This window comes from Eleutherodactylus coqui, chromosome 1 (genome assembly GCF_035609145.1).
Source record: "Eleutherodactylus coqui strain aEleCoq1 chromosome 1, aEleCoq1.hap1, whole genome shotgun sequence".
Lineage (NCBI taxonomy): Eukaryota > Metazoa > Chordata > Amphibia > Anura > Eleutherodactylidae > Eleutherodactylus > Eleutherodactylus coqui.
In genome coordinates, this window is record NC_089837.1 from 33,640,806 (window position 1) to 33,659,983 (window position 19,178).

Consider the following 19,178-nt stretch of genomic DNA (forward strand, 5'->3'; position numbering starts at 1 on the left):
TTACTGCTATGCTGAGGGGGTAATTGTTCCCAATATAAAACTATTTCCCTCCAAGCACTAATTGGACGTTTTTGTAACAGTCTCTGTTGTGGCCCATGTGGATATGTTTGTGTGTTCTTGAACCCTGACCAGGTGACCATTTCAAGGTGTACAGTACTAAGTTCCTGTGCTGGGTGAAATTTGGGCGTCTGTGAGGACAACAAGCAAAAATGAGTTGGTGGTGCCAGGTTGGCCTTGTTATGCCGCCTCCCTCACACAACACAAAGACTACTGAGTGTCCACAGAGCCAGAGAGGCTGATAGTAAAGTACAAAATAACCAAAGAGGTCTGCTAATAAGGGACTGTGAGACTAACGTTCCCTGCAACTCAACTTAGTGACTGCATTTATGAGATGTTTGTTAATTGGCAACAAGCCTGTACTTGTGCCTTCTTGTTTCTTAGGGTAGTTTCACATGGGCGTTAGAAGAAAATCACGGCAAAATCAGCATTCGGTTACATTTTGCTCCAACTGTATGCCACAGCATAAGCCCTAGAATGGCTGCAGATATTTCAGCTGGAGGGTAAAAGGGTAGAAAAGAAGTGCAGTGCCAAGTATTTACACAATCGGCCACCCCTGAAATATACATTACAAAACCGGGAAAGTTGAAATTCAAAAGACAAATGAAAAACGTAAAATCTGTACAGTCCTAGAAGTACAACTAAAAGGGACCCTGAGGGTCTCATGGTGACGTATGAAGGTGGAAAGTTCTAGGCCGGATCATCATGGAGACTTTCTTGAGTGAGTAATAGTCTGTGTTCTTCCAGCTGTACCACACAATTCCATCGGGTCCCATCGTCTTACGACCTTTGACATATTTTCCACCCTAGTAAAAGGCAAAAATAATTTAAAAAAACATAAAATACTGTACAAAAAAACAGACAATCCAGTGATTTGAATGGCAGCTGTGTTATACTTTATTTCCCCTGTAGGGGTGCTGCAGGAAAATTGAACATTTACTGCAACAGATAACTGCAAATCCCTGGAGGACGCAGTAGGGTCAAACTTTTTTGTTTTACATAATGTCAAGAGACCTGTTACATTCATTTAAGATGCAAGTACAGCGACCCTCACAAACCTCACCAACATGCCAAGCCACGATAATATCCATAATGGCCAACATATATTTTAACAATTAAACAAGGAAAAAACAGATATAGGAGGTGGAACACTCTCCCTAACCAACTTCAGCTTGGCAGACCCTGCCTGAAGCAGGGTGATCGTCCCATTAAGGACAGCCCGACATTTCTAACCTAGGGGACCTGTCCCTACATATAAGATAGGGAAGGGTATAAATATATTAGTTGGAAATGTTAACAGGGCTAGGCAAAGAAACAAAGCAGATAAGAGTCCACTGCCACACCAAACACCTCAGATGGGACAACAATCAGACTGACATCAGGGTTCAGGCGTCTAACAACCCATTGGTCGGAGGGAACAAAAAGTACTGGGTTCATATGTCCGGCAAACTTCCTGATGGAGGATGAAAAGACAAGGCATGACTCAGACATCCAACAAACCATCGAATTGAGGGGACAGACAGGAAATGACTCAGGCACCCAACCACCATCGGATGGAGGGGACAGACAGGACATGGTTCTGGTGTCCAGCACATCTTCAGAAGGACGAGACAGACAGGACATGACTCAGGGCATCCAGCAAACGTTCAGATAGTGGGGGATCAGACAAGACAGGACTCAGGCATCCAACTAGAATCCAAGATAGGGAATAGACAGGACTGGACTCAGGTGTCTGACCACCTTTTGGCAGGTCAAACAAATAGGACGAGACTCAGGTGTCTGGTTACCATCAGAGAGGTGGCACAAACAGGATAGGACTTAAACTAGACAAACAGACAGACTTCCACAAAGCATGCATGCACACATGGGAATAGCTGGCACCCATGTGGGACTGGAATAAATACACACCACCTATTGCTGGTTGGTCAGCTAGGGGGAAACACCTCACTATAGACCAATTAGTTCATACACCACTGGAGATGTTGAAGCAGCGAAGAAATGAACATTAAACACTGAGGAAATCCCAACAGATGACACCTAAGGGAACTTCTGCAGGAACACCAAGGAATTTCCCATAGATGAGTCCAAAGGAACTCTGCAGTGACAGTCAAGAGGCACTCCTCAGCACTCAGAGTTATAAATCCATAACTAGTACCTGATAGCAGCTGGCATGCCGCAACAGGACCCTTCAAAAGAGTAGGCATTTCCAAGGCTAAGTACCCATTTAAAGTCATGTGAAAGTTGCAAAGTTTTTGGGACAAATCCCAAGCAGAATTATAAGTTAGAAAATTAGGTGATTATCGCTGTGTGAAATGCCATGGTGTCCAAAAATGGGTTTTACCCAAAACCTATAACCTAAGAGACCATGGTATCTCAGAAGTGGCTGAATGGAAAGTCCTGGCAACAAGTGTTCAATTTCCCTGCAGTGCCTCCACAGGGGATATAAAGTATTGCACAGCTTTTGATGAAATTAATGAGCTTTCAGTATATGCTCCGGACATGTTAGGTCCTCCAGAGAAATGTAACTGGCTCTGATTGGTTGACATTACTTTCCCGCCACTGTTAGTGGATATGATTGTCTACTATTTAGCATAGAAGATCCGTCTAGGCTTGGTTTGTCCATCCAAAAACATTAAAAAGTATTTCCTCTTTGTATGTTTTCTGATGTGGATTTTATGATTGTCTAGATCATCGCTAGATGATCTATAGTGCGGGTATTGACTATGTGTGAATCAGAACCTAAATAGGTAGCTTGGTTTCAAAGTGCCCAAACAGGACCCTAGGTGTGGAATGGACAGTCACTGAGACTAACACACCACTATATTGTCAACCTCCAGCAATATTGAGGGTCATATAATGATCTGCAAACTACTGCTGTGCACCTCAGGATGGATTATATGGGACTTATCTGAACCTCAAGTGTTCACAGGCCTAATTACCCCTTATAGTCATGGCAGATCCGTGAAAGATCACTTACCACATAGTAAACACCATTGAGGTTGGAGTAAAAGCACTGATAGTACCACCAGCCCCCATGAGAGATGTCCGCACATAGATTCCCAGACCTTGGAACGCTGAAACTTCTTTTATCGTGGTACCAAGCAAATGAGTCCTGGGCCGTCCCGTTGGGCGCGGACACGTGGAGCCGGTAGTGGTTGGCTTCACTCTCTATGCTACAAGGAACATAAGAAAAGAAACAAAGAAGCAGATTCAAGAAGTCTTATGCGCCAGATGGTGTGCAATAGTCGAAAATTACAATGCATGGAGTAGTTTGTGAGTTTTGGCCTTTTTAAATTGGCTTCTGTCGCAAATGGGTAGGGCTAAGCAAAAATGGGTGTGTCTACGTGCGACCTGTCAGATTTACTATAATTTATACCAGAAACTGACATAAATTTTAGCTGAAACCTATCTGTCTCATATGTAACTATCTAACATCTATTAATCTATATCTATCTCATATCTATCTATCTACCGTCTATCTCATATCTATCTATTTATCTATCTCATATCTATATATCCCAGATCTATCAATCTGTCCATCTGTCTTCTATCAATTTATCTATCTATCTATCTATCTATCTATCTATATTGATCTATCTATCTCATATCTAGCAATGTATCTATATCTGTCTTATATCTATATCTATCTATAGCTATATCCTATCTTTCTTTTTATCTATCTATATATCTTATATCTATCCATCATTTATCTATCTATTTATCTATCTATCATCTATCTGTCTTCTATCAATCTATGTATCTATCTATCTATCTATCTATCTATCTATCTATCTATCCCATATCTATCTATCATGAATCTCATATTTCTCTATCTATCTCATATCTATCTTTCCTATCTATCTATCCATCTATCTATCCATCTATCTATCTATCTATCTAACTATCTCATATCTATCTCAGATCTATTTATGTCTTCTATCTATCTTTATCTCATATCTATCTATCTATCTATCTATCTATCTCATATCTATCTATCTCATATCTATCTATCTATCTTTATGTCATATCTATCTATCTATCTACCTCATATCTATCTATCTATCTATCCCATATCTATCTATCTCATATCTATCTATCTATATATCTCATATCTCTCTATCTATCTATCTCATATCTATCTATCTATCTATCTATCTATCTATCCCATATCTATCTATCTCATATCTATCTATCTATCTTTATGTCATATCTATCTATCTATCTCATATCTATCTATCTATCTATCCCATATCTATCTATCTCATATCTATCTATCTATCTATCTCATATCTCTCTATCTATCTCATATCTATCTATCTATCTATCTATCTATCTATCCCATATCTATCTATCTATCTATCTCATATCTATCTATCTATCTATCTATCTCATATCTATCTATCTATCTCATATCTATCTATCACATATCTATCTATCTCATATCTATCTATCTATCTCATATATCTCTATCTATCTCATATCTCTCTATCTCTCTTTCTATCACATATCTATCTATCTCATATCTATCTATCTCATATCTCTCTATCTATCTATCTCATATCTCTCTATCTCTCTTTCTATCTATCTATCTATCTATCTATCACATATCTATCTATCTCATATCTATCTATCTCATATCTCTCTATCTCTCTTTCTATCTATCTATCTATCTATCTATCACATATCTATCTATCTCATATCTATCTATCTCATATCTATCTATGTATCTATCTATCATTCTATCTATCTCATATCTATCTATCTCATATCTATCTATCTATCTCATATCTATCTATCTATCTCATATCAGTCTATAACTGAACAAACAATAGTGCCCCCTACAGTACAATTACATTTTTTACATTTTTATCTTTGTCTTGTTACTTACCTGAACTCCCTGTAGAGGACGTATTTGTGCTCCCCATCCCAGTCCTCCATATCAATCCTCAGTGAGTATCCTCCCCGACTGGTGATTTTGTGGATATTCTCATTTCCTATCCAGAATTCACTATTCAGGTCACCAAATCCTACTTTGTATTCCTTCCAGGTGCGGTTGAAGCTGATTGATCCATCCCGACGTCTCTGTATCACTGTCCACCCCCCTCCTAATAGGATAATAGGGGGAAAATAATAAAGTCAATGTATGTTCATGGGGGAAGGTTCTACAATGAAGCTGCTTATAGAGCAGCCATATTAGAGAATTCTGTGGTTTCACTGGTAGCAGTTGAAGGGTATCCGCTTTAGACAATGCTTCAATCAACAGTAAGCTGATCAAAAGATTTCCCATTGGTGGGAACCTCAGTGATCAGCGTGGTGGAGAGCTGAAAATAGGATTTTTATTTTCTCTGCAGCACCCCCACAGGGCAAATGAGGTATTACATACTTGAGTCCTCAGAGTGAGAGATGCTCTTTATAGTCACTTCCTTATCTAATAAATAAAGGTCTTGAATGAGGGACTCACAGCTTTAACTCAGAATGTTTCCTAATATTGAAAATGGGTTATTTAAGCTAAACACTCTCTTAAAGGGGGTTTCCGGGGCTAAACTATTAATGACCTATCCTTAGGAGAGGTCATCAATAGCTGATTGGCAGGGGTCTGCTACTCGGGATCCTTGCAGATCAGCGGATGAAGACGCCGTGGGTTTGTGCTGAGCTCTGTGGCCTCTTTTTATTAGTCACATGGCTTGAGAGCAGCTCAGTCCCATTTACATGCATGGGATTGAGCTGCAATACCAGGCACGGCCCCTAAACAATGTATGGCTCTGTGTCTGGTAAGGACTGAATTGACATGCTCTTGTCACTTCAATCAGCTGATTGGTGGGAATCCCGAGTGGCAACCTCCTCACTAATCAACTACTGATGACATCAGTCATATCTGACTTTATTACTTTTTTTGCTGTATTTTTAGTTCCTTTTAGTACCTCATGCAGTCCAGAAAAACTCTGTTCTTACCTGGAAACCATCAGCATGCAGCTTCAATTCTGTTGATGAAAGTTATTGGAATCTGGCCATGTGGGATTATTACTAAATATTAGCTGTCCTAGGTTGGGTACTCACACAAGTCATGATTAATACAAACCTAAAGCCAGACTAAGATCAGTCAGCAACAGCTAGGCTGCTTAATGATGGTTTCCAGGCAGGAACCAGACATTTTACACTTTGCACTAAATTAGAACAAACTAAACAGAAAAAAGTGGCAAATGAAATGTTAGCTGTCATATTGGCTGACTACATGGCCCAGGTAAAGCAAAGTCTGTCTAATGTAGTACCCTATAAGCTGACTGCAGGAGACAGACGCTACAGTAACCCACATGTAGTAACACAGCATATACTGTAGTCCCATTAAGTACTGGGCCAGTAGTGTGACATCTAAGGGTATATAGTCAGTTACATAGAAGCACCTTTCACCTGTTTACCTTGTGTCTCCATGTCACAGAACACCTCTAACGGGCTTCCACCACTAGATGGCATTATGGTATAGACGCCGGAGCTGCGGATCCCGTTGTAGTAGAGGTTGGAGCAGTCGGAGTGACAGGGCTTGGTCTGCTTCATAGCTGCTGATGGATAAAAATGCTGAAAATCATCCAAATAGTCAGAAGGAAAATCACGCAGGAGATAGATAGATGATAGATAGATAGAGAGAGATATGAGATAGATAGATAGATAGATAGATAGATATGTGATAGAGAGATAGATAGATAGATAGATAGATATGAGATAAATAGATATGTGATAGATAGACTTGAGATAGATAGATAGATAGATAGATAGATATGAGATAAATAGATATGTGATAGATAGACATGAGATAGATAGATAGATAGATTGATAGATATGTGATAGATAGATAGATAGATAGATAGATAGATAGATAGATGCTAGATATAAGATAGATAGCTATGTGATAGATGATAGATGGATAGATAGATAGATAGATAGATAGATAGATAGATAGATAGATAGATAGATAGATAGATAGATATGAGAGAGAGATGAGATAGATAGATGGATATGAGATAGATAGATATGAGATAAATAGATATGTGATAGATAGACGTGAGATAGATAGATAGAGATGAGATAGATAGATATGAGATAAATAGATATGTGATAGATAGACTTGAGATAGATAGATAGATAGATAGATATGTGATAGATAGACTTGAGATAGATAGATAGATAGATAGATATGTGATAGATAGACATGAGATAGATAGATAGATAGATATGTGATAGATAGATAGATAGATAGATGCTAGATATGAGATAGATAGCTATGTGATAGATGATAGATGGATAGATAGATAGATAGATAGATAGATAGATAGATAGATAGATAGATAGATAGATAGATAGATATGAGATAGATATGAGAGAGAGAGAGAGATGAGATAGATAGATGGATATGAGATAGATATGAGAGAGAGAGAGAGATGAGATAGATAGATGGATATGAGATAGATAGATATATATGAGATAAATAGATATGTGATAGATAGACGTGAGATAGATAGATAGAGATGAGATAGATATGAGATAAATAGATATGTGATAGATAGACTTGAGATAGATAGATAGATAGATATGTGATAGATAGACATGAGATAGATAGATATGAGATGGATAGGTATGAGATAGATAGATAGATAGATAGATATGAGATAGATATGAGATAGATAGATAGATAGATATGTGATAGATAGACATGAGATAGATAGATAGACATGTGATAGATAGACATGAGATAGATAGATAGATAGATAGATAGATATGTGATAGATATGAGATAGATAGATAGATAGATAGATATGAGATAGATAGATATGGGATAGATATATATGAGCAGATAGATATGTGATAGATATATCGTTCTGTCTAAACGCGCTGACATCGTGCACTGTTTGTGAACTATTCATTCATCGCTCATTTCTAGCAAGCTAGAAATCAGCGATGAGCCTTATCAGTGCTGCACGCTGATTTTCTCAGTGAGTGGCACTGATAGCATTCCTTGCAGCTGGTATCAGCTGACAGGTCCGAGAACAAAGGAGCTGTATACAGAAGACAGCGCTCCAGCTGTCTTTTGCGTATCCCACTCGGAGTGCTCAGCTGCATACAGAAGACAGAGCTCCAGTTGTCTTCTGCATACCCTGCTCAAAGCACTCAGCTGTATACTAGCTGAGTGCTCCGATAACACAGCAGCTGTATACAGAAGACACTGTCTTCTGTATACAGGGGGAGTCTTCATTTACACATTAATAAGCTCTTAAGTAGCTAATTAGCTACTTAAGAGCTTATGCAAAGTGAACGCTCAAAACTGTCACTCAAACTGCTGTTTGAGCAAATTTTGAGCAATCATCTTGCCGTGTAAATGCACACAACGATTATCGCTCAAAAGATTGCGCGATAATCGTTGTGTCCAAATGGGCCTTTAGACTGCTCGACTGTCAGACGAGAACATTCACCTGAACACTGCTTTGCTCAATTTCAGTATTTCCATATAAAAGCACAAGTAAACACCCGCACATTCATCAGCTAATCATGTGTTTTCTGCAAGCATTATCAGGCTATGGGCTCCACATCTTACCGTGTAAACAGTGTGAATGAGTGCTGACCGACATGCTCATTGTCAGCTAGCGCTCGTTTATGCAGGCAGATGAGCTGCTCATGTAAAAGGACACATTTGAGTCTAGGAGCACCACACCCCATGACTACCCTCCATCATACCTGCTGCCTGTGGTGGTCTTTGAGCTCTCAGCGCTGCCGGTATAGGACAGGTTGAGTTCCAGGTGGCTCCGTCCAGCAGCAGCGACAGGTTCCGGACCTGAGCTTGGATGTCATAGATAAAGGTGGCCTGTAGGCGCTGCAGGGTGCTGCTCTCACTGGCCCATATCTCCAGGCTCTGCACCCTGTGTGCCAGGGAGGAGTTGTAGCTCCCTACTTCAGGCTGCGGAGACAACATGGTGGGTCCATTTATTGACTGTAATCACATCCTCAATATGCACCCATTATTTTCGGGACTATAGCTCTATTCTCCTAACCCGGAGTGCAAAGACCTAGAACTAAACTAAACATGCTGACTACCTAAAGCTACCACTAGGGGAGTTCAGAAACTTACTTTATACATATAACAGTATGCAATAAACTCTTCAGCTCCCTCTAGTGGTGGCTGCAGGCAGCCAAGAAAAATGAAAGACACTTTTACTGTAAACCACAACTGACGATAGCACTACTTACAGCTGGCACTACTGTGTATAGGGGGACACTCTGCTGGCTTTGAAGATATTATTAATTGGGGATGCACTCTGACACTCCATTCATTTCAGTGGGACTGTCGCCTGACCAATACAATTTTTAGCTATCTCTTCAACGCATTCCTGACATGTGCTGCACATGTACGGCGCACATCATGTATCATTATATAGAGTGGGTTTGTGGACTGAATCTACTCCATACATAAATGGAGATAACTCAGATCGTGGCATTAAAGCCTTTAACTCCTTGAGTGGCACGCCCGGAAATTTTCGGGAACAAGCTCCACTGCCCATAGCGATATAGCCTGGAAGATTTCCGGGCTATGTATCACTATGGAAGCTACAGAGCACAATGCCACAAGCTGTGGCAGTGTGCTCTGCCTGCACAGACCAACACTGAGCACTGCAGGACTTTGAATTAAGAAGCAGGGAGATAATGCCGATCTGCCGTCAATCTCCCGCTTTTAATTTTAAACTCCTGCACTAGTTTGTATACAGGTTGCCATAGAGACCATCGGCTTGTCAGAAGCAAACCGATGGTCTCTGTGGCAGGGAGAGCTGGTGCTAGGCTGTTAGAGGACAAGCAGGCACCAGCTCTTACAGCAGAGATCAGAGAAAACCTCCGATCTCTGCTGTGTTAACCCTTTACATGCTGCAGTCTATGTGACTGCAGCATGTAAAGGGCTGACAGAGGGAGGGGGCTCCCTCTGTCAGAGGACAGCCAGGCACCAGCTCTTACAGCAGAGATCAGAGAAAACCTCTGATCTCTGCTGTGTTAACTCTTTACATGCTGCAGTCTATGTGACTGCAGCATGTAAAGGGCTGTCACAATCGGACCCCCTGACTGTGATCAGGGGGTCCTGATGGGTCTCTGTGGAAGTCCCCTAAAGGGACAAAAAAAAAAGTAAAAAATTATTTAAAAAATAAAAAACTAAAACACTTGTCTCCCTTAACTTTGTAAAAATTAAAAATAAAGTTACACATGTGGTATTCCTGCGTCAAAATGACACAGAGAAGGAAGTTAGTACATTATTTAACCCCTTAATGACACAGCCCCTTTTTTTTCTTTTTTCCCCATTTCTTGTTTTCCTCCCCCCGTTTAAAAAATCATAACTCCTTTATTTATTCATCGACGTCGCTGTATGAGGGCTTGTTTTTTACGGGTAGAATTGGAAGAGCTGTAGTACTTGTATTTTTTTAGACATGAAATTTTTTAAAATTATTTTCTGCTGCATCTTCTGCGCGCAATAACTTTTTTATTTTTCCATAGACGTACTTGAGCAAGGGCTCATTTTTTGCGGGATCTCCTGTAGTTTACGTCAGTACTAACTTAGAATACATGAGACTTTTTGATCGCTTTTTATTGCATTTTTCTGGGAGACAAGGTGACTGAAAAAGTGCATTTGTGGCGTTCTTTATTTTTTTTTCGAACTACGTTCACCGTGCTGGAATAATAATGTACTATTTTGATAGCTCAGTCATTTACGGACATGGTGATAACAAATATGTATTTTTCTTTTATGATTTAGATTTTTTATTATAGATATGGCAAAAAGAGGGTGATTTTAACTTTTATTACTTTTTTTGTGAAAAAGTCGTGAAAAAGAAAAAAAACTATTACAATTTGGTATTGGCGTAATCGTACCGGCCTGTAGAATTACAGTAATACATTATTTATACTGCTCAGAGAATGCAGTGAAAAATAAAAATAAAAAACATGCCAGAATTACAGATTTTGTTACTCTTGCCACTAGAAAAAATTTAATAAAAAGCGATCACAATTTTACATGTTCCAAAAAATTAGATAAATAAACGACTAGAGTTCATCCCGCTATAAACACGGCCTTCTGGGGCTCTGGTAATGGTAAAAACAATTATTACGGCTCTTGGAATGTGGCGTCACAAAAGCAAACCTTTAAGAAAAAACAATGTTTTAAATGTACAAAAATAGCGAAACATAAAAACTGTATTAAAGGGGTTGTCCCGCGGCAGCAAGTGGGTCTATACACTTCTGTATGGCCATATTAATGCACTTTGTAATGTACATTGTGCATTAATTATGAGCCATACAGAAGTTATCAAAAGTTTTATACTTACCTGCTCCGTTGCTGGCGTCCTCGTCTCCATGGTGCGGACTAATTTTCGGCCTCCGATGGCCAAATTAGCTGCTCTTGCGCAGTCCGGGTCTTCTCCTGTCTTCAATGGGGCCGCTCGTGCAGAATGCCGGCTCCGTGTAGCTCCGCCCCGTCACGTGCCGATTCCAGCCAATCAGGAGGCTGGAATCGGCAATGGAACGCACAGAAGAGCTGCGGTCCACGGAGGAAGAGGATCCCGGCGGCCATCTTCAGCCGGTAAGTATAGAAGTCACCGGAGCGCGGGGATTAAGGTAAGCGCTGAGCGGTTTTTTTTTTACGTCCCTGCATCGGGGTTGTCTCGCGTCGAACGGGGGGGGGGGTTGAAAAAAAAAAAAAAACGTTTCGGCGCAGGACAACCCCTTTAACTTGGTACCGCCGGAATCGTGCTGACTCAGAGAATAATGATATCACACTATTAATTCTGCACGCTGAACGCCATAAGAATGAAATCCAAAAAACAATTGGCAAAATTTCTTTTTTTCCCCCAATCTCCCTACAAATTTTTTTATAAAAGTTATGCAATACATTATATATACCCAAACCATGATATTGCTGTAAACTGTATAAGTGATCAAGCACTCACAAGTTCAAGTATAAAACAGTAAAAATAAGGAAAATATTTTAAATAATTAAAGGGGTTGTCCCGCGGCAGCAAGTGGGTCTATACACTTCTGTATGGCCATATTAATGCACTTTGTAATGTACATTGTGCATTAATTATGCGCCATACAGAAGTTATTCACTTACCTGTTCCGTTGCTAGCGTCCCCGTCGCCATGGTGCCATCTAATTTCAGCGTCTAATCGCCCGATTAGACGCGCTTGCGCAGTCCGGTCTTCTCCCTTCTGAATGGGGCCGCTCGTGCCGGAGAGCTGCTCCTCGTAGCTCCGCCCCGTCACGTGTGCCGATTCCAGCCAATCAGGAGGCTGGAATCGGCAATGGAACGCACAGAGCCCACGGTGCACCATGGGAGAAGACCTGCGGTCCACCGTGGGTGAAGATCCCGGCGGCCATCTTCGCAAGGTAAGTAAGAAGTCACCGGAGCGCGGGGATTCGGGTAAGTACTATCCGTTTTTTTTTTTTAAACCCCTGCATCGGGTTTGTCTCGCGCCGAACAGGGGGCCTATTGAAAAAAAAAAAAAAACGTTTCGGCGCGGGACAACCCCTTTAAATTTTTAAAAAATAATTACAAGCAAAAAACATTTTCACAGTTGTCACATGAAAAAAAATTGAAAGAAAAAAAAAAATTGGTATCACTGTGCCTATAAAAGCCCAATTTATTAAAATATCACATGGTTAATGCTGGCATTAAAAAAAAAAAACATACAGTCCCAGAATTGAGTGTTTTTGGTCTCCTCATCTCCAAGAAAAAATTAAAGATAAAGAGATCAAAAAGTCATATCTAACCCAAAATGGTATCAATCGAAATAAAAGGTCACCTTGCAAAAAACAAGCCGTTTCTCAGCTGCATCGATGGAAAAACTAAAAAAATTATGGGGGCCACAAAATGGCGGTAGAAAGCTAATTTTTATTACTACTTGTATTTTTTAAATCGTATTCCATTAAAAAAAACTACATAAATTTGTTATTGCTGTAATCACACAGACCCACAGAATAAGGCCTCCTGTCCACGGGCGATTTTTCTCTGCGTTTACTGCGGCGATAATCCGCCACGGGGAACGCAGTGAACGCTCTCTATAGACTACTATGGAAAGCGCAGCCCCCCTATCCACAAGCGGAGAATCATAGCGATTCTCCGCTCGCGGGATTTAAATTTGTCAGATAGGCTCAGAGCGGAGAGTGGTCACCTCTCCCCTGCTCCCCGGTGGTGGCTTACACGGCGGAGATCTGCCGTGGGATATCACTACGCCCGTGGAAAGGAGCCCTTAAGATGTCATTTTTAATGCACCGTGAATGCCGTAAAAAACACCCCCTATTTTGGCCAGCCAGCAGAATCTGACATCTGTTAACCTCCTCTGCTTAGCATAGGGTCATTTGATTAATTAGGCAATAATTAGGAACAATCTTCCAAACGTTTTTCATTGCAGTCATGCAGTGCTGCGCTATGGCCTCAAGGTGTCACTATTTCCACCTAAAACCAGGAAGATGTAACGTATCAGTACCTTTACCTGATGTTCCAGGACCCTGAGGCGATGTCGGTGGTTCCTGAGCTCTTCCTGAAGTTCGGCTATGAGCTCCCTCATCTCCAGAATGTCCTGCTTCCTCTCGGCATTTTCATGGAGCCAGTAAGACACCTCGTCGCTACAACGGAAAATATCCGGACAGCGCTGTCCATCCTGTTGAGGCAGTATGGCAATAATCTTACACTTTCCGTTTGCCAGGACTTGATTGCTATATTCACCACAACCTCGAAACGCGGAATCGCCGTGAGTTGCATATTGGGGTGGCTGATGGGAGTGGTGGTCATTCAGAGCTACCATGCTTTGTATTAGTGGCCATATGAAGACAGACGTGAGCAGTGGAGCGGCCATTTAGAAATTGACTCAAGTCATTTAAGCCATGGAGCGAATGTGGAGACTAGGATGGAGCAATATCCCAGATAGGGGAGTCGATGAGAATGTCTGGCTTTGGTGCCGGTATCACCAGTCCCCTCTGTGCCGTTGTATCATACGGAAACCCAAAGAGTCACCTGGAAGGGTAAAATGGGAGAAACCAAGAGTAGAGTCACTCAGAGACTTACATGACACTATGGAGGACAAAACAGAAGCAGGGTCACAGAGGAATCATTAAAAGGGGTGTCCCATTATGACAAACCCTATTGATTTGCCCTATTAGCCCTGCCTAAATACCCCCAGTACCCAGCAGAGGCCTAACAGACATAAGAGACGTCTGAGATCATGTGGCAGGGGCAGTAATAAGAGGCAATGAAAGGGTCCAGATGATGGGGGACGAAGCTGGTGAACCAAGAGGGCCAAAAAAGACATAGCCCGCATGAAAGGAGAGTGAGGCTCCATTTACATAGGGATTTGGTCCCAACGTAGATGACGACTAATTGGATCCGTAACATTGAAATCTGCCAGATATGTGAGGCCGGGCTACAGAGACAGACGGACAGACGTGACTATTGATTAGATATGGAAGCTACTCTGGTAATGTGGGGGTTAACATGGTGTACTGGTTATGCAATGGTTAACACTGTACAGGTATTGCAGGGCACTTTGTGGAGGCGCTATGCACAATACAGAAGCTATAATATGGAAATAATGTACCGCATTCAGTGTGTCTATACTTGGTGTGTGGAGGCCGCGAGTAGGCTGCGTGCTGAAAGTATGTATAGATGCAATACCACAGTTCTCCTGTAGTGGCCACTGCAGGAGAAATATGCACCCAAGCAGAGGTAACTCATTACCCCGCGGTTTCTGCTGACAGAACCTCCTTCCAGCTCTTTGAGGTCATATGTTTCAGCAATGACCATTGCAAATAGAGGCAATTTCCCAGTTGACCCAATTGCATCACTATAACCATGAGTTTTACCGAGTAAATAGACCAACTGTTGCTTCACTCCTATGTGCTCCCAGTTCATGCAAGTGATGGAGTAGCTTCCATATCTATTGCTAGGAGGGCTCAGGAAAGTTATACTGGGAGTGTAAATGAACTGGAACAGGATGCCACGGGAGGTGGTAAGTTCTCCTTCCATGGAAGTCTTCAAAGGCTGGACAGATATCTGTCTGGGATGATTTAGTGATCCTGCACTGAGCAGGGGGTTGGACTCGATGACCGTGGAGGACCCTTCCAATTCCACCAGTCTATGATTTCAATGGACTATGCCTAAAACAGGCAGGATGTCTTCTACTACCTCCCATCCTGCTACATTTAGTTGTCCAAACCCATTGATTTTGACAAGGGCAGACCACTTTCTAAAGTGTATGGTGGCTATTCAATGTTTCCCCAATAGATGATGTCGGGGAAAAGAAGGATTGGGGATATTGAATTTTAACACCTGATTCTTTTATTCTCCAAGGGCTCTGCCACCAAAGCTTTCTGGCGGCAACTTAAAGGCCCTTTTACACACAACGATTATTGCTCAAAATTTGTTAAAATGATGGCTTTTGAGTATAATCGTTGTGTGTAAATGCTACCATCGTATACTTTTCATTTGAACAAGGATTTTTAGTTCAGCATAAAAAGCTGAACAGACCATCATACAGACCACACGCTGGGAGCAGGAGATAACATTGTATTCTCTGTGCAGCCCCTGGCTGATCAATAGAGCTAATTACAGAGCTCAGACCTCCTTCTGAGTTCTGAAACAGCTCCTGGAGGCTCATTTGCATGCAAATGAAACTGATAAAGTACTAAAGGGGAATAGTGCCCATTAGTACTTTATGCAAAATGATCGCTCAAAATTGTCAATCTCCGTATCTTTTGAACGAATTTTGAGTGATCATCTTTGTGTACATATGGGGTTAAAGTCTCTAAACACACGAACACTTGTCTAAGCCAAGGAGGAGTCGGAAAACTACTATAGGCCAAATGAACATTCAATCACAAACTGTTATAAGTATATGGGGACCTTTACTTTTATAACCAGTCAGATCAAGAATGGGCAAGAAAGCAAAAGGGGTGTTGTGGTCATGGCGAAATCATAACATGTGAGCCTCTTCCCAAAAGTTTGTGAACCGACAAGGATAGTATCATATAGGTATCGCTCCAACACAAGATGTCGCTACAGCTTCAGGCCAAGTATTTTTGGTTTTGCAGAATGTTCCAGGATGTTTCTAGTGGAAAATTGTATTCTGAGAATCAGTAACAATTATGTGAATCAACTGAATTCAAGAAGTTTATGAAATAAGGAGTCTCATAGAAAGGGCCCCAATCAAACCAGGATGGAGGATGTTAACGAATGGCATTGAAGTCCACCATGTGCCACCTTTTAAGCTGTCCCTACTTGATTTTCTGCTAATTTAGGACACAATGAGGAGGATGGAGGACCCTTGTAACCCAGGTGACTTTAAAAAAGGCTTTTTCGAGTTAATTTTTTACAAATATTCAGCATAGACCATCATCACTGGTCAATCTGCAGCACAAAAGGCCTCGTACACATTAATGTCAATCGGCTTTTAAGAGGAAATCTCCGTGAATTTCAAAAGGGTCATAAACTTTTGCTCTTTCTGAAGGGGCTTTTTATCTCATTTCAATTAACTTTAAGTGCTCTTTATCCAAGGCTGATTGTAACAATAAGTGCAACTGACAAAGGCCTATATTAGTTGGACTAGATAGATCTGTCTGGTCCTGCACTCTTCGAGGGCTACTTTATCCAATTAAAGGGTCAATAAAAATCTCGAAATTAGGTCCATTTTCGACTCCGTAAGATCAAAAAATAAACATGAGAGATGGGAAACAGGTGATGTCAGACTTATAGATATTTTCTGTAACTATCCTCTATCGATTTTTGGTCTGTATGTTGCCCTTATTGATGACCAATGCAAAGACCACCACTGGAGACTTGCCATCCTTTAAAAGATCTGCCTTTAGTAATAGAGTACCATTAGGCATTATAAAGGGTCATCATTAAGGGTGGACTACACATAGACTATGAGATTTGTGTAGGGGGACATTAATAGCATAGAATATTCCATATCAGATATTTTGGCAGCCCCGTAGACTTGAATGAAGACATTCATTTGTTCTCATCTGGATGAGGCAGTGGTTACCCACTGCACCTGGCAGTGCCACTAGCAATCAACTGAAAGAAGGGCCATAGCACTTCAGAGATTGTTTACCAAGTTTACCAATAAGAGTGCCATACTTCTGGTAGCTGCTGTGCCTGGGACTGTAGCCACTGCCAAAAGTATGGAGTCACACATTTCTTCTGTCACCACTGGAGTCTTCCAACCCTCAAGATATTTTAGCCCTTGGGGCAATCACTGCCAGTAGACGTATCTGTAACTGCCACTACTATGGTGGCCCTATGGCTAGAGATGCCAATGAGTATTTAATCACTTTCTTATTTTAAGGCACTTCCATAAAAAGACGTTTGCACTTTGAAAAAACTCCTTAACGCACGATGAAATAAATATATGTCATGGATTGCCTTGTCTGAAGACCCCAGGCTGTACATTTACGTCAATGGGAGCCCAACAGTGATGAAGAGCTGTTCTCCTCCTGGAGATCAGGGGAACCTCTAGCCTGTAGATGCCACAGTCAGTAGTGACACACATTCATCTTTTCATCAGCCTCAGGGCTCTTTCCCACGAGCGTACATCGGCCCGCCGTTTTCACCGTCAGACGATATATGCTGTGATCTGATGCATTGGATTCAAATGCATCAGATCACATGGCCATATTCCCGCGATGTAAAAGTGCCCGGCTTGCCAATATAGCAGCGGGTGTTTTCACGCCGGGCCAAAAGATAGTCCTGGAACTATCTTTTGGGCCGGAATATGTCGGCCACTGCATGGGCTCCTATGGGAGCCAATTAAAGCAGCCGGAGAGGGGAGGTAGAAGAGAGATTAGCAGCATGACTGCTAAACTCCTTCCCTCTTCTCTCTTCCCCTCCGGCTGATTCCAATAGGAGAGGACGGGATGGGGCAGAGCTCAGAGCTGCCCAGTCCCGCCTCCTCCCATTGCTGGCTGCAGACAAGGGGCAGGACGGTGGAGGAGCTAAGCTTGTGAGACTGATAAAAACTTTCTTACTTTTGAACTGAAATTAAATATCTTCTGTCCGTTGAACTTTCATTGTGACTTTTTTGTCTACCATCTACTAACTAACGTAAGCCTGATATTTCCATCTGGGTGTATGGTATTCCAATTATCCTTGGCATCACACTTGTCATCTTGGGGTCATATGTGATTCCAATCATTTCTTCGCTCCCCATAATCAATCACTTGCTCACTCGTGTCACCTGCCCCCCCCAAAAAATTTACATGGGACGACTGTCGGGCAAACGATGTCCGACACTCATCCCTCGCATGTACTCGCTCCTATGCTGTTGCACAGGAAAGAGTATGGTTGGCTTGCAGTGGGGCATCTGGAGGAGATTTCACTCCTCACTCTCCCCCGCCCCTCTCCATTCACTTAACATAGCGGCTGTTCAGTACTGAACAGCTGCTGTTTACACTGAACGATCATCAATCAGCTCATCGTTCATCATTTAGACTGCATACAATCCTGATCGCTCAGTGTAAACAGCAGGCGTTCAGTACTGAACAGCCACTTTTTTAAGTGAATGGAGAGGGGCGGGGGAGAGCGAGGAGAGAAATCTTTTGCAGCCGCCCCAGCCCTCTGCTGGCCGCTCTGTCAGAGAGCCAGCGATACTCGCTCCTGTGCAAAACCAAGGGAGCGAGTATGTCTGGGGACGAGTGTCGGGCATCGTTTGCCCGACATTCATCCTGTGTAAATGGGGCTTTAAGCGTGTCCTAAAACACATCTCTATAGTGAGGCCAATCACATCACCTAATGTAACTCTTCTCCATTTACCCCTCTTCTACATTCTCCATCAGACCCCCATCACTGTATCCCCATCGCCCGTACACCCTAATACACCTCATATCTCTACATACATAGATAGCAGCTGCTGACGGCTCATACAGCTTTATGTGTATCACCTGATTTATATGTTCGGCAATCATACAGATCAAGCTCTGCTGCCTCGTGTCCCTGTATGTCCTCATAGATTGTAAGCTCTTCTATTAGACATCTATAATCTCTATTATTATAATAAAAATGAGAATAAAGTCATGTTATCAATATTAAACCACAAAGCAACGTAACC

General features: G+C 41.7%; 1 protein-coding gene across 1 annotated transcript; it reads right to left on the minus strand.

Moving 5' to 3' along the window:
* Window positions 1-640: 640 nt before the first annotated feature.
* On the minus strand, window positions 641-13,883 carry LOC136611742 (angiopoietin-related protein 7-like). The gene is made up of 6 exons (XM_066591599.1): window positions 13,572-13,883; window positions 8,782-9,001; window positions 6,474-6,614; window positions 4,946-5,162; window positions 3,035-3,230; window positions 641-863 (listed from the first exon to the last, which is right to left on the minus strand). Exons 1-6 carry the CDS (start codon window positions 13,881-13,883, stop codon window positions 720-722), a joined length of 1,230 nt encoding a protein of 409 aa, XP_066447696.1. The 3' UTR covers window positions 641-719.
* Between the last annotated feature and the right edge of the window lie 5,295 nt (window positions 13,884-19,178).